General features: G+C 38.4%; 1 protein-coding gene across 5 annotated transcripts in view; it reads left to right on the top strand.

Moving 5' to 3' along the window:
• The window catches only part of RNF19A (ring finger protein 19A, RBR E3 ubiquitin protein ligase), a 57,225-nt gene that overhangs the window by 24,878 nt on the left and 15,686 nt on the right, over nt 1–16,661 (top strand). For all 5 annotated transcript variants that reach the window (XM_085053312.1, XM_085053311.1, XM_085053315.1 and 2 more), the window contains one exon: nt 11,437–12,183. In XM_085053312.1, coding sequence (XP_084909438.1) covers nt 11,567–12,183 — 617 coding nt within the window. In that variant the 5' untranslated portion in view covers nt 11,437–11,566. The remainder of the gene's footprint in view (nt 1–11,436; nt 12,184–16,661) is intronic.

Raw genomic sequence — 16,661 nt, 5'->3', positions numbered from 1 at the left:
GTTTAGGCTAACAAGTACTCATGGCTGGAGGCAGCATCTTCTGTACTAATTCAGTTTACCAAATCTGATGTTTCTGTGGTCTAGGAAGCTTGAAAATCTGACTTAAGGTGTTGGAGTTTTTTTAAGATTTACTAAAAGGGGTACAGTTGAAGGCATATTACCAGTGTTAGTATTTAAAAACCACAGAGTATGGTCTTACCTCAGAACCTGAAATAATACAAGTTTGTCTGGAGACTATAATTAGGAGGTGTTTAGCTGTTCTAAACAATGGAGAAAATAAGCACAGTAGCTTTTCTAGGAATTGCATTATGCTTGCTTCGTATTTTCTGCCTGTAATTGTTGGAAATAAATGATGTGTCACAGTCTGTTGCACAAAGGGGCCCAGCTAATGATGCTTCCATAATTATGTAGAAAGAACTGTTTAAAATGATGCTTTGGAGGAAAAAAGTAACATCTAACACAGAAAGAGTACATGAGTTTGCATGTGTGGAGGGGAAGAGGCTTTGCAATCCCTCCTCAAAAGCATGAGGGCAGGGGAGTTGTATTTCAGAAATACTTACTGTGTTGTGAGACCTGGTAGTGGAGGTGTAACTCACTAAATGAAAAGCAATGGAGCAAGTGGAACAGTGCAGATACATCTTGACACACCCTCATTTGTGTCAGTAAGCACTAAGAACTGCTGCAGCATCCTCAGCTGGCAGAGGAGCATCACTGTAGGTCCTGTGTGGCTTTTTCTGACTTTGTATTCTGTTGGTAAATGTATGAAGCACAGCAGGGAAGCTTTGCATATTTAATTTTATTATTTAAAGTTTGGTGTGCAGCTTTCTGACAATGCAGAACATGGCAGCTTTGCCAAGGTCTGGTCAGCACTGTGTGACCCTGTGTGTCTCCTGACATAAGGCCTCTGGCTAATGCAGTGGCTTGCAGGGGATTCACAAACTCCCCTGTGTTGACTCATGCTTGGACACCATCAACAAGGCAATAGAGACTAAGAAAGTTTCACAAGATTAAGTCTTTAAACCCATGCGTGGGTGTGTTTTTAGTGACTTTTCTTCCCATTTGGTGCAGCAGTTGTTTTGCATGGAGAAACTCTGCTTACTCCTCAGTCTGTGTTGATGTCAGTGAAAAATGTTTGGAAAAACTCTCATCAACCTGGCTAAATCCTGCTGTGTGCTGACATAGCATATTTTTTGGCATAGTTTGATGTTGTTGTAGGTGGAATAATTGTGCTGGCAGAATAACTCCGCCTATTGGCCTGTATTGTATTTCCAGCATAGGTACAGCATCAGACGTACTTTAAATGACTGGCATTCAGCTTTTTCTTGCTTTGTGCTTTTTAACTAGTGTTTACACTATTTACAATGCTAGTGGAGTCTGCCTGTAAATGCTGCTAGATCATTCCCCTTCTGTTGTGCTGAATGGGCTCTATCTTTTCAACCTGGTCCTTCTAATTTTTTTATTTTCAGCAGGACTAGAATAAACTTTTCATTCTTTCCTTCAGAGACACATCAGTAAGATTTAAATTTTCACCTAGTGTATTCATAAAGAAAGATCTGTGGCTAGTCAGTTTGTCTTTACCTTCCTTTTCTAATGTTCTCCTTTCATTTTACATTAGGTTCAGCTGTGAGATAAGTTTCATGGTACTTCTGCCATTTCCTGACGCCAATGGTTTTTCTGGAGGCAGTGAGTTTCCTGTCTGGAAGCTACAAGCAGTGTTCCTGGCAGGATGGAGTATTTTTGTTTCCCTGGCTAGACCTTTCCCTGTCTTTGTTTTTGTCTCTTTTTCTTTCAGGTTTTTTTTTTGTTTGTTTGTTTGTTTGTTTGTTTGTTTTCCTTTTTATCTTGGGCTGTATTTGCTATTGCAGCAGTTAATTTAGAACCATCATTACAAAAAAACTGATTTGGTGATTTGAAATACATCCTTGCAGGATTTTTCAGTTAACATACTGGCATAATAAATTAATAGGTCAGGCTGCAGGAGAATTGGACGTTTTGCTAGGTTTCACACTAATCTCACCTCTTGAGTGAATAGGAGCAGTTGGTTAGGCTGGTGCAACTTCGTACCTGACCTGAGGGCAGTTTCAGAAGTTGTGGCAGTAGCCATAACAGAGTTCAGAAAACTCTGTCATGGTTTCTGTCTGTATCCTCAGCTTGCTTCTGCCAGGATAGACAGGCATGGATTATTCACTCAGTCATCCAAGCTTTTCTGAAAGTTTTATATTGAATTACATTTGCCAGAATTACTAGTTCTCTGTAAGGAGACATATCAAAGGAGACCAATACAGGGCAGTTACTCAGTTCTCAAGGGCTGAGATACTAGCAAAGTAAGTTACTGAGTTGTCACAGTGGCTTTCAGAAACTCTGACCAAGTTCTTATCCTACCCCCCATGGTAAGGTCTCATTAGCCTAACTTGATGTGGTTGGAAGAATTTAAAACTCTTACTGACTTGGTCCCTTTTGATTAGTTTACTTTAAAAGTTTTATGCAACATATATCTGTATATATGGGGTTTTTCTTTAATTGTAAAATAGCACCAAATGTTAAAAAAGTAATCCATTAATAGCTTCCAGCATTTCTTAGTTTGAGGCAAAGGTACTTCAAGATCAGTCTGTGGGGGGGATGTTGGTGTTTGTGGGCTGTTTTTCTTTATTTTTTGTCTCCCCTGCCTCCAAAATAGAGCTTGGTTATCCCAGAGGTAAAACAGAGCTGGAAGATGCTGCCAGTCAGACAGTCAATAATATCTTCCCTCAGTGCAAGACAGAAACTCTGGCTCTTGCTGAATTTAAAAATCATTAGGAGCCAGGAACTGTGGTCTGTTACCTCTTAGATATCCCCTCAAGCTGCTGTCTCTGGTATTCTATCTATGTGTTCTCTCTGGAACTCCTGTTCATGGTTCCAGATCCCTCTGCTACATTATTTGTCCCACCTTAAATCTTGGTACACGTTATTTGGTTTGTTCTCATAGTGGGGCAAACTTGTAAGCCTTCTTGAAAACAAAAGCTTGTCAGAATTCAGTATGTAGCCATTACTGTTTGACCAGGCAAAATTACAGACCTGACATTAAATCTGCTTATTCTGGAAATTTGTTAGTATTAGTTATTTTCATTTTGGAGCAATTTTTCTGTAGGAATGATCTCAGCATTCAGGAGTGTTGCAATGTTTTCCACTTTCAGGATTAGTGACACCGCAGGAAACAAAACTTTCTTTTGTTATTTCACTAGTGTGTATGTGTTTACTGATTATTTTGCAATGTATAGTGCAGAATAAAAAGCAATTGCAGGAATGAAAGTATTAATACAGTTGGATTAAACCTCTTTTTTTGGTACATAGGCAGAGGCAGCCTGTGCAGTTTTTAAATCCCTTAGTGTTGCTTTCACTTTTCAGACCACTAGCTAGTCAAATATTTTAGAGCACTGGTTATATATCTATATATAGATGCAGATACATAAAAATAAATCTCTCCACAATAGTCAGAAGTGAAAATATATGCATATCATTGCACTAAGAGAATACATTCCCATTACTTTTGCAAGAAAAACATTGTCCTAGTGTGAGGATTTTAATGATTAAAGGATTAAAACAGTTAAACATTTTGGTGATTTTTCTTTGCTTCCTGTTTGGTTTTGGGGTTTTTTCCCCCCCCCTCAATGTTTCCAAGACTTTGGTTTCTGTTGGCAGAGTTTGGTGTTCATTTGTTTGCAGAATGCACTGCAGTGCATAGGAGAAGCTTTTGACACGCAAGCGAGTCCATGGTTGAGCTAAGATTGCTCTGCTGAGTTAGATAAGGGAAAATTGCAAATAGTCTTATTTGCAACAGATGCAGGCCTGCAGATACACGAATAGAAAGCATCTCTCCACTGAGTTCTTAGCTTTGGTCTACCACAGCACACAATATACCCAGATTTAATGCTGCTGGTTTGGAAAATTGATATTTTTTGAATTTAAGGAATTCTTTTCCATTTGCCACCTGACCAACAAGGAGAGGCACTTTGAGTGTACTCCCTTCTTTACAGGCATTATCTGCAAGAGGAACAGTTTTGCTTAGGTTGCCAGTCATTTGTTCAGAGACTTTCAGAATGAGTTGAGCAGCTTGCAAGACTTCCTTTCTTAATAGCAGCTGTCATGGACACATGATACAGGATGTATTGCTCATAAATTTCTAAAGAAGCAGCATAACTTTTTTTTTTAAGAAGCTGTTGAAGATTTTTCTAGCTGTCAGGATTGGTTTGTCATGTGCTACATACCATTGTGAATTTTTAAACAGAATATTGTATATTAGTTCACATTTGGCAATTCTCTAGGCTTCTCTTTATTTTAAATACTGTCAATCTTTTGATTTTTGTGCCCAGTCAGTCTGACTCTCTCAGGCCTTGAGCCCAAGCGGGTTCATAGTCTGTTTGTGTCATTGTTTTACAAACAATATTGCTTTGTTCTGTAAGTGAAAATAGAATTTCCAGATAATTGACACAGGACCTTAAGGAAAAAATAAAGTGCAGTCAGAACAAACTGAGACATGGTAACAGTGCAGTAGTGATAATTTAATCTCTGCCTCACAAATGCTTTTCTCTTAATTCTTGTCTAATAGTATCCATGAATGTCAGGGTTTTTTTAACAACGTTGAATAATAGAATAATGTGGGCTGAAAATGATGTTAAAGATAATCTTGTTCCAACCCTCCTGCCCTGCATGGGCAGGATACCACCCACTAGATGAGGTTGATCAGAGCCCAATCCAACCTGGCCTGGGAGCATCCTCAGCTTCTCTGGGCAAACCGTGCTAGTGCCTCACTGTCCTCTGAGTAAAGAATTTCTTCCTAACATCTAATCTAAATCTCACCATAAGAAGTCAGGAGAGACTAATTATGAGAAGACTTTCCCTGAAGTAAACTGACTCTGCATTGTAGAAACTTCCATATGTTAAACCAATACATTTTCCTCCTGGAAGACCCCTTGTTCCTCACTTGGCACAGGTCTAGTGGCCTACGTATGCCAAACTGGCTTGTTCCAGAGGGTTTAACTTCCTCTCAAATTAGGGATAAGGGCCCTACTCTATTCTGCTTATTAGTTCTGTGCTGATCTGAGCATGTACCAGACCTTGTCAGTACCTTCACTGAGCCGACTGTGAGCTCCAGTGTGAAATGAGTGAGTGAATGCTTGGTATGGTACTTGCTGGGAGCTCTGCTTCTAGTCTTTTGAATTTACATAAACTGAAGAAGGGATATTATTTCACTGTAGCTGTTCTTCTGTCATTTAAAGATGATATGTGACATTTGAGGCTTGACATGGCAGATTTCTAAAGGTTTTGAAAAACTCAGGTTAGTCGTGGATTTGAGACTTTGTTTTTGAAATAATGGCCTCTGCAGCTATCAATGGTCTGTTGTAAGCATAGAGAAATAAGATGTAATTGACTTAAAAGATGAAATAAAGGGTTGATAGTACCTGGGTTACAAATGAAGGGTTGATAGTTAAGTTTGGACTAAACTGAAATTTAATTCTACAGAAGAAAGTTAAAAGATTTGTATCAGAAGATTTCTCAAGCTTCTAACACAAACTCATACATATACAGATACTTATCAAACATTTACAGTGATTTGTCACAGTATGATGTACAGGATGCAAAAAAAGTTGTCAAAACCTCTTAAATAATTCACTTAAACTGAACTGCATGAAACTACTTTAAATATATACTCATGTAAATTTTAGTTCATTATGACTTTTCTCCTTCAAAAAAGGGCACCAATGTGGTAGTTGACATTTTATGAATGTAAGTCTTACCTTTCAGACACTTTTGCAGGGAGGTGTCTTTTATTTTCTGTCCTGCTTTGTTCTAAGAGCCACATATGTGAATGCTGCTCTTAAAGCATGACGAACACTCATTACAAAAGTTACTGGAGTTGCTCCTGCTGGTAGTAAATCCTTTCCAGAGTGAAAATTACTTGATTATTAGAAATCAAGTTAGAAGACATCAAAAATGCTATACAAACTATGCTGAAATATCTTTACAATCTTTGAAACATTACATGGAAAATGTTGCTATCTCGATTTTAGTTTATTAAGGGAAATATACTGAAGGAATCCTAAAGGCACTCTGGTAATTGTTGCAGCTAAGCATTTCACCTGCACAATATGCATTTGCCTAACACAATGTGCTGCATTATGTTACCATTAAAGGATTTTATTTTTCATCTTAGTGCGTATAAAGGTTCTGCCAGAGCCATTGTTATTTCAACATCATCTCCCAAGTTGCAAAGTGGTGGTTCTGCTTGTGCTAAATCATCTGTAATAAAACCAAGTAACAGTCCTAACATGCCCTGATACCATGTGCATTGACATGACTATGGTGAGGTGTTTTTAATGGGACACAGTGTTGCAGAAGCACATAGATGTCAAAATTGTTCAATGTTTTCAGGCTGTTCCTCACTCTTTCAATTCAGCAATGCCAGGTGTATAGTTGAACCTGAGCCGCTTTGTAAAGTGACTAGGGGTTTATTCTTTTAGAAATCCCCAGGCAAAAGTGTTTGTATATTCCCCCCAGTTTTAAACCTGTTGTGGAATGAACTGACATTTAAAGAATGGCCATTGAAATGAGGTGCTTGTTGGCCATTTCAAAGTCCTGTTTGTTGCTATTTCATTTAGTAGCTTCAGCTTTTGCATATTTTTGTTTTACGTTTTATTCCAGTATGTTTACAGTTCTTAGACCATAGATTAAATAAAAAGGAGAATTTGATTATGATTCCTCTTTTAGATGGTTAGAGACACATCTATGTTAAGAACATCACAGCTTAGAAATTCTAGGACGCTGTGTGATTGACAGGAGATGCTCATTGGAAGAGGGAAGCAGAAATTATCTGGTTGGAAATTATCTGATGTTGGTTAGAATTCAAGCTCTGAAGGTTATTTTTTTTACAACTCTCTTTAAGCTGGATCAGTGCATTTCCAAAAGCAGCTACCGAGTATAGATGTTAGGAATTGCAGATGTCAGAAAGGAAGCTATTAGTAGTCAGTTTTAATCAAGAAGTAGCTTTCAGTACACTAACAGAGTTGGTGCTTGGTTAAATCGTTGGAGGAGCAAATGCCTAAGATGAAGAGAGTTTGTTTGGCACAGGAAAAGTCTAGATTTGCCATTTAAGCATCAATTACATGAGGGAATATTTGAGGGGTTTTAGTGAGGATGTAGCTACATCCATGTTTATAGTGGGTTTTCTCCTTTCCTGCAAATGTTTAAGCCTGCCTTTGTTTTGCAAACATGTAGGAAGCTGCTCTGATGGCAGACTGATTTTTTGCCCCTGGTCACCAGGTTGAACATGTAATGGAAGAGCAGGCAGCATGCTGAGTTTGTGCCTCTGATGTGCTGGGAGGACAGTTAGGAGCATGAGGGAGCTAGTCTCCCCTAGCAGCTGGTTTATGGAGGTAGGGCTTTGTCACTCTTTTCTTGCAAAGCCAGCAGGGTTATTCTCAGCTGCCCCTAGGGGTTTTCCAAAATATCTTGAAATTGATGAGAGAAGCAAGGATTGTGCCATGGAGAGCCAATTAGATGATACGTCTCACCCAGTCAGCTCTGAGTTGAAATCTTCTCCCTTTGCAAGATTATTCCCATTTCCTTTTCCTCCCCCTCCATTGCATGGTTAGCAATAGCATTTACTTAAAGGAGCATAGTTGAAAAGAACTCTTGAAGGAAATTAGCTGGATACTCATTAAGTTTCCCTAGCAAACAGTTTAGGCAGGGTTGCAAAAGGAACAAGTAGCAGTTTAATACTGAGCTTTAGGTGAGTTGCAACTGTAAATGTCATTTAGGCATCTTCAGATGACAAGGTGTGTTTGTTCTGTGTCAACTAGTGTCCGTGGTAAGACTGTGGCACGGGCAGAATGCAAAGCACAGCTGGAATTCGGATTTGTGCTTGGGCTTTGGGCATGGCAGGAAGCCAGAAATATGGTTTTTCTGTAGTAAGTAGGTGCTTTTGAGGAAATGCTGAGAACAGTTGTAAACTTAAATTTTTAGGATTTGCACTCTGGTTTTTCTGTCCCTTTGCTGTTGCCCATATTAGTTTCTCCTGTGTGTTGACAGAGTTTATACTGGTCAGTGAGAGTAGTGCAAAACTTTCAATCTATGTTGCCTGGAAATGAGATTGTTTATTTTACCACAGTTTGTGTGTCTTAGCTCATTTCAAGTAGTTGGATTTCAGAGCTTCAGTTTGCACACAGCATATCCCCTTCATGTGGACCCATTGTTACTAGAATAATACAGGCATTGTGTTCTCTGGCTGTACAGAATCAAGTATTTTTTCCTTCTTTTTGTCAGCAGAAACATGCAGATGCTGTGTTGGGTTGGGCAACATGAGAACTGGCCAGTGCTCCAGATTGCACTAGTAAAGCTTTTATGATTTTGTACAGTTCTGATCATTATTAGCATTGTAACATTTGTCTTCATTTTTTCCTGTAATAAATCATCTGCTGAATCTTCACTTCAGCAAAGTCATGTTTGAACGTCACTAAAATGTCAGTCCAGAATTACTATATAAGGAAGAGCATGGCTTTTAAAACTAGTTTTATGCATTTAAATCTAGAGAGCATAATTGATGATTGTCTGAAATAACTGGCAACTTTTCCTGTCAAAGTTTAACTATTTTCCTTAGAAGAGCAATCTGCTATTTTACAGAGACTGCTTATCAGATCCCATTACGCAAAGAGAACGATGGGACGTACTGGTCTCTTTTTTTACAGCATGGGAGAATCTTTGTTTATTTAAAAAGAAAAAAAGTACAACTGGTTCATCACCAGAGCTGCTATTTCATGATTTTGTACATCTGTTGGAACTGGCAGAAATGCTGTAATACACATTCTTTCCTCTCCAGAGAAAGGGAGGAGGGGAAGGCTTGTAGTCATAGACTTGGCTGTGTTACTGTGTTTACTTCCTACCTTTTTCTACTTTATTTTTAAAAACAAACAAAAACACCCAAAAAACTACCCCAAAAAACCCAGCAACAAACAACTTTTTGCCTGAAAAGAGGCAAAAGAGAGGCGTTTTGTTCATGAACTCTCCTGGTGTAGGAGGATGGCACTTTCCCACTGCTGTGGTAGTACCTGTGTGAACATACCAGTGTTAGTAATTATCCAAGTATAATAATGCTTTTAAGGTTATTCTTGCACTTCTAAACATATAAATTTAATTTATTGTCAGCCATGGGCTGTATCTGTATTATATTTCAGACATAATCTAGCAGTTGTGTGTATTTATGATATAACATCATACGAAGATCCTGGAGAGAAAGATGTAGTCTTCTGTCAAAATTATGGAGCAGAGAATTTTTTTTTTTTTTTGTTTCACCCTTTTTTTTAGATATGGGAATGTTTTAGTACATTTAATGAGAAACAGCGGCTGCAAAATTATTAAATCTGTTTTGGGAACAGGAGCAGGTAAAGCATCCAAGATTCCTTTTGACTGGATTTTTTAACTAAAAGTGTTCCCTTAGGAGGGAAGGAAGAGTATGTTATGTTCTTGAAATACTTAGACTCTTTATTTTAGACTCTGGGAGTAAACTTAAGATTATTTTTTAAAAATATGTTCACAGTGGTAAGATTTTCCTTTATTAGGAAAAAAAAAAGAAGAAAGCAGTAATAATTCAGCATTTGAAAAATATAATATAGTGTGGGGTTTTTTTAATTCTAAAAGAACTGTAGGGACTCAAAATGTAAAGAACTCTTTTTATCAAAAACAGGAGATGTACAGGGTTTTTGGTTGGGGTTTTCATGTGGGGTTGGTTTGGGTTTTTTTTTCCTTTTTTCTCTTTTCTTTTTAATTTTTACTCTTGAGGAAGGTAGTATTCTTGTGGAGTAGTGCTATCCTGGATGGTAGTCTAAATTGAGTTTTGTTGTCTTGGCTATCTTCTCATCCATAACATAACATACCAGCTCCTGTGGTGGTCTGAAGAGAGTCCAGCAGTGAGTCTGCTGCACACATTGCTCTGGTGAGATGGACAGCCCGTGGGCTATTTCTGTAGTTCCTCTTTGGAGAGGGATTCCTGTTTCCGCTGCTGATCAGCCACCCTCTGAAACTTCCCTAGTCTTGACCCAGGCAGCTCAGTGATCCTGTTCTGGAGACATACAGCACATGTTTGGATTTGTGCCCATCTCCAACTGCAGTGCAGACTGCTTGGCTCTGGTAAACAGAGTCATTCATCCCTACATTCCTTTGTTTCTACCTTTGCTGATACTGAAACTTAGTTTCAGTATCCAGTTTCTGATTTTATCCTTTGGTAAAGTCGTAGAAACCCATTCACACCTTTCTGGGAGGTAACTTGGGCAACGCAGGAAAGAAAGGATGCTGGCAGTAGTTGCATGCAGAAATGGAACACTGGTGTCGCAATAAGAAATGCCTTCTCATTCTTCTTTTACAGAAGCAGTTCACCAAAAGTTAAAAAAAATTCCTCTTGTACAGTCAAGCTTCCAAGAAGTGGAATATTTGCATGTTTGGGGAGAAGTTAGTGGTTTTGATTGGAAATGATCTGCTGCTTTTTGTAGCAGTCTTCTCTGTCTGAGGAAAATAGGAAAAGTTCTTTCTTTCTCTCTCTTGGAGCCAGTGAGTTAAGTAGCAGGGAACAGAAGGAAATCCTTGCTGTTATCTTGTGCATAGGTAACAACTGAAGCTTGATATGTGATGGGAATCTGGTTTGGGGTTTTTTTTTTGGTTTTGGTTTTTTTATAACAGAAATAAATCTGATAAAAAATTCAAATGATGTCACCTTAACTGTAGTCTTTGCTTTATTATGTAGAAGTTGAAGGGCAAGGCAGTGTTGGCTGTCACTCCCTCTGCAGCTCTGCTCCCTGAAATATTCAGATGCCTTATGTTATAAATATGCATACTTCTCTGAGATCCCTCGGATTTTGAAAATATCTTGAGTTGTTTAGCCACAGTGATTTAATTTCTGCTGTCAGTCTAAATAGATTCAAAACATACAGAGGAGAAGTCTTTCTTTTAATTAACTGTATTGGATTTGTATTTGACCTTATCACATGTGCAGAAAATGTAAGGTAGAGAAAACAGAAAAGCTTCCAATGCTGTAAGCCTGTTGCTAAGCTTTATAGAAGAACTTGCACATTTACTTAGTTGTCACCTAGAGTTTTGTTAATTTCTACTTATGTATAGACATACAGACACCCCTGCTGCCCTTAAGGGAACAGTGGAGTGCAGATGCCATGCTCTGCACTCATTAAGTGTAACAAAGATAGTCCTTGAACCAGAAGGAAATTTCAGGCTTGTTAAGATAAGAAGGATGTAAAGGGTAGAAAAAGCTGACAGAAAGAGGTATTGGGTCAGACGGTGAGGAAAAGATGGTAGTAATAGGAAAAACAGGCTGCTAGAGTGCTGTGACCTGTCAGAACCAGTAGTGATGGTTGTGATTCTAATCCTGCTTTTTTTTCATCTCTCCTCCTAATACAGGGAATTCCTCTAAAGAATTTGCTGGAAGCAGATACATGTGAATTTTCTGTGTGAAGACTCTCAAACTGGATTATGTAATAATATGCCTGTATCCTCTGCCTCTGATCCTTAAAAATGATTAGAATTGTATATGAAATTTAACCCCTTTCTGATGAGTGACCTAGACATGAGTTTACATCGGCAAATGGGCTCTGATCGGGACCTCCAGTCTTCTGCTTCCTCTGTGAGTTTGCCATCGGTTAAAAAGGCACCAAAGAAAAGAAGAATTTCGTTGGGCTCACTTTTTCGGAGAAAAAAAGACACAAAACGCAAGTCTAGGGATTTAAATGGAGGTGTTGATGGAATTGCAAGTATTGAAAGTATTCATTCAGAAATGTGCACAGACAAGAACTCTATTTTCTCCACGTGTACCTCTTCTGATAACGGAACAACCTCTAGCAGCAAACCAAGTGGAGACTTCATGGAGTGCCCCTTGTGCCTTTTGCGGCACTCCAAGGACAGGTTCCCGGAGATAATGACTTGTCACCATAGATCTTGTGTGGATTGCTTGCGTCAGTATCTCCGGATAGAAATCTCAGAGAGCAGAGTTAATATTAGCTGCCCAGAATGCTCGGAACGTTTTAATCCTCATGATATTCGTTTGATATTAAATGATGACATCTTGATGGAGAAATATGAAGAGTTTATGCTTAGGCGATGGCTGGTTGCGGATCCCGATTGTAGGTGGTGCCCAGCTCCAGACTGTGGGTATGTATTTTTCCTGTATTCGAAAAAGAGTGACAGTGTAAATACATCATTTTCATAGCATTATGATTTTTGAAAAGTTACTTGCTTTACTTAGGATGTTGTTACAGTTGTACAAGTAGGTAGCAGGCAGAATTCTCTTAAAAAAAAGACAAGTAAACAAAACAAATGAAAATGAAAACAACAATACAAACTACCCCAAGCCACAGCCACCTTCTGAGATAAATTACTTTCTCAAGTAGGTTTTTCTTTTTTTCTGCACAGAGAGAATTTCCGCAGTGTCAAGAAACTTTTATTGGTAGATGCCTGCTATTTATTTACAGCAGGCAAAATAAATTTAGATGTTGCAGTGCCAAGGCAATGGTGCAAAGCTCAAACTAAAGAGAAGTGAAAATTTGGTGACTACTTTTGACTTAGTTTGTTAAAGCACAATGGGTATTTTGGCTTTTAGCTGTGAAAAATGATGTAAGCTGTTCTTTGAATTAAAAGGCCTCTCTTGCTTCAGATATCTTCCATCTTGTGGTTGGTTGAGACAGCACTTGTTGCCTGTCAGCAGGATTCTGATGTAAGATAATCAGCTTGTTCCAGCTTATTATCTGGGGAACTTAATGTTTTAACTTTGTTTTAATACTTTAAACAGTTCTGAAACCCTGCTGAATTCTAAGTAGGCTGAATACTACAGAGCAGCTCATCATGCTGGTCTGCTGCTGGTGTCTCATAATGCCATTCTTCAGCAAGCTGCTTTTTTAGAGATTGTGTTATCATACTTCTTAACAATTATAGCCATGGCTGCAATCCAGATGTGCAATGCACACTGAAAACTCAGGATGACAGCTCTGTTTCAAAGCCTCACAGATGAGCAATAAGTAGAATGAAGAAAAGGAAGAATGTTGCAAGAGAATAAGCAATATAGGACTGACTGTTAGGTAGATTAAATATTCCAGTATTAATAACCAGGTGCTTAATGTTTAGGACTTCTTTCAAATACAATTTTGCTTTCATACTTTGAATAAAAGAGAATTTGCTAATGCAAGTCAAAAGCAGGGACTGGAAAGGTGATAGTTTCATACCTGGTCCAAAGTGTATGGCATTGCTCTGGCACAGTTTGAGGACAGAAGGAAAAATAACTTCAGGGATGTTTTGTTTTTGCATGAGCTTGTAACAAAGTCATATGGACAAAGCCAATACAGCTTGCTCTTAATATTTTGATACTGCAAAAGAAAACAACCACTAGAAGGTATTATTTGATAGGCAAAGTATACTTTGCCCAGAGTTTTTGTGCTACAGACAGTTGTTATTCTAGCTGAGGAGAAGCATTTAAGAACTGTTAAATTATTTTCTATTAAACCATGTTTTAGTGTTTCAGATACTTTTTTAGTACTTTATTAAGTAGACTAAGGCAGGTTTGTTTAACCTATTTTGGATTTTATGCATCAATTTTCCTATCTGTTTTTTAAAAAAATTCCAAAGTATCTTTCAATGGTCAGAAACTGTGATGATAGTTGCTATGGATAGCACCAATATAAAAATAAAAAGTGGGTCTTCAGAGCAAAGTTAAAGTTCCATGCAATCATGTGGGAGCACAGCAATGTACTAGTGTGCCACAAGTATTTAAATCATTGCTCCAGAGCTCCTTGTTACATACTCCATACTCTGGGAGTAGAGTCCTGTGGTAAACACAGTATATTATTGCCAGGCAGATAAACTCTACCAGTGTGTGAAGGGAACAAACTAGTACTTCATGGGCAACCTTATGTTGTACTTTTGATACCATGATTTTTCCTAATGTACTTAAAGTGGCAGGGTAGTGCTTCACAGTGATAGATGAATTCTGTTTTTAATGCACAGATAGTGCCTCCTCACTGAATTCTCATTACTAGTTTAGAGTGGAATAAAGTTGGTTACTTGGGTACTTCTTTGGAGAATCACTGTTTCTGGTTGTCATCCTAAAGAAACAACAGCTCCTGCAATCATGTTTTGTCTTTTTCGCATCCTTCTCCTGATTTGAAACCTTCAGGGCCCTTAGATATATTGGGCAGTGGGGATTGAGCATTCAGCAAAAATTAATCTAAGAAGTTTAGGGAAAAGAGCATACTGCTTGAACAAAAGAAAGACCATCAGTAGTGCCTTCAGCAGGAGTAATGCCTGTGTATGAATCCTCCAGTTAAAAATTTAAATTTGCCTTTCAGGCAGCCACCACAGCATTGTCTGACAAGTCTGTATGTGCCTAACTGAGGGAAAGCACACAGAGGGAGGTAGGAAGGAGAAGTGGGAGTGGTATAGAAAGTAATAACAGGGGTTTAATGCTGTGGTGGAGCTTAGAAGGAAGATGAAGGAAGGAACTGCACAGGTGTAAGGTTTAGGGAAGCAAACACTACTCAGACTTTCACAGAAGAGCCTTTGCTAACAAACACTGTTCAGAGATGATGCATGACATACAGTACACACAAACTTCAGATCAGCAGACATTTGCTTTAATAATTATGTGGTGCAACAGTAGTCGCAGTTTCTAATTGCTTTGGCACCTAATCAAGCTGTACAATATGCAATTAAAGCTGAGGGTTTTTTCTTTTTCTGAACAGCTTTTGAAATGTAGTACTGGCAGAATGCCTTAGGGTTATGACCTTTTAGCATGGATCAAATATTTCTGAAGGAGCTGGATGGAAAGCATTTACTGAATTTGCAATTAATCCTGAAGTAGGAAAGGTGCAATAAGTTCAGCGGGTAGCATAATTTCCTGACATGGTCTTTAAGATTAGAAACAAATACTGTAATAAATAGGAAATGGGTGCAAAGTGGAGCATTTTGGTAGGAAAAAATTACTGCACAAATATGTAAAAAATGGATGGTGCACAACAGTGCTTCAGCTCTACTCAGCACTGATCAAACATCCCGTGTAATATTGTTTCAGGGTTTGGGCATCACACTAAGTCAAAAATCCAGACCAAATAATGAGCAAATAATTATAAAAACTTTGATCCCTGAAATGAAAAAATTGAGGGAAACTAGATCAGTTAAAAAACATTGGGTGGGCTTTTTACATCATTGATCTCCTAAGAAAACAACAATTAATAGTTAAGTCGTAAATAACTCTTTTTTTGCTCACTTTCACTCTCTTTGGGTAAAAACAAGTCCTAGGGAGGACAGCAAAACACGAACCAAACAGATCTTGAAACAAAGTTATCTGCAGGACTAAGTGTACTGGTATTACTTCTGTCCCAGAGGAGAATGACTTGTATTTCCAAAAGCAGAAGTTCAGATGAGCTTGGAGGAGAATCTCTGCAGCATTAGCTCTGCCCTGGATGTGCTGCCTGGGAGCTCAGGGGTCTCCTGCACTACAGCAGCCTGGTGCCAGAATGGCTCATACCACTGGCATCACAGACTTTCTGACCCTAGGCTGCTTCATCCTCAGCTTTTGTTGCAAGCTCAAATACATCCTGATCCTTGTTGTTACCTGAAACACTGTAAAAGTCTGGACCAGCTGTAACCTACCAGCAGTGGCTTGATAGGAGACACTGTCACACAGGTGACCCTTCCCTAGGGAAGGAGCACTGATAAGGAAACCCCTTGAGCTTTCTCCTAGACCAATATTTTTATATTCTGTTTTTCATATCAGCTCTCCCGTGTCATTTTAACAAGCATTACTGAATCAATATTCCAAATGTGTTCTGTCTTTTCTTCTGTTTGAATTATTTAATGGTTTTGCTCTGAGATTCTATTGACATCATTAGAAGAGAGCAGTGATTCCTAGATTTTCATATTTTTATCAAGCAAAAAGGAGATCATGCAATAGAATACAAATTCTTCATCCATCTTTTCACTGTGCAGCCTCTAGTTAATTGCTCACTGCCCCTGGTTTTTGTTTTACTGCGTGTTACTTTGCATTTGGTTGGTTGTCCCTTCTCTCAAACTAAACAAGGACTTTTGGCTTTCACATCTCCTTTAAAAAGAATACAAATGTTAAAAATAAACCTGTAATATTCTACTGTTTGAACTGAGATTTACTCTGGTATAAAAGTTACTTTATAAAGGTGTACCAAGTACATCAGTCCCAAATAGGGAGTGTTTCCAGAGATGTGCCCATGCTTTATTAGCAATAGGAAGGAGGCAGGGTATAAATGGATGCTTTATTCTGTGGCTTATGCTTGAGTTTGTTTTGATATAATGTTAGCAAGCCTAGAATGTATGTATCCCTGTATGTTGAAGCAGCGTTTGGATCAGAGTTTCTTTGTGTACATGCAAAGCAATTATCACTTCAGTTTGCAGAAAGTGGGGAAAATGAAGCTGATTAACTTGGCAGCAATATAGAAGAATCTACTAATTATTGAAATAAATTTCTGCTTGGAAAGCAAGAAATATTTGCAAACAGACAAGCATGTATCTCATTTGTAACTGCATCATCTGTAAGTTAAAGGTTGAAAGCTCCTATTTGTTTGCAGAATTTCTCGGGGACAACGTCAGACTTGCTGTTTTAAAACAAT

The sequence above is a fragment of the Lichenostomus cassidix genome, chromosome 2, assembly GCF_008360975.1.
Source record: "Lichenostomus cassidix isolate B80296 chromosome 2, HeHo_3.0, whole genome shotgun sequence".
NCBI classification, from domain to species: Eukaryota; Metazoa; Chordata; class Aves; order Passeriformes; family Meliphagidae; genus Lichenostomus; species Lichenostomus cassidix.
This window is presented reverse-complemented; position numbering and strand designations above follow the sequence as displayed.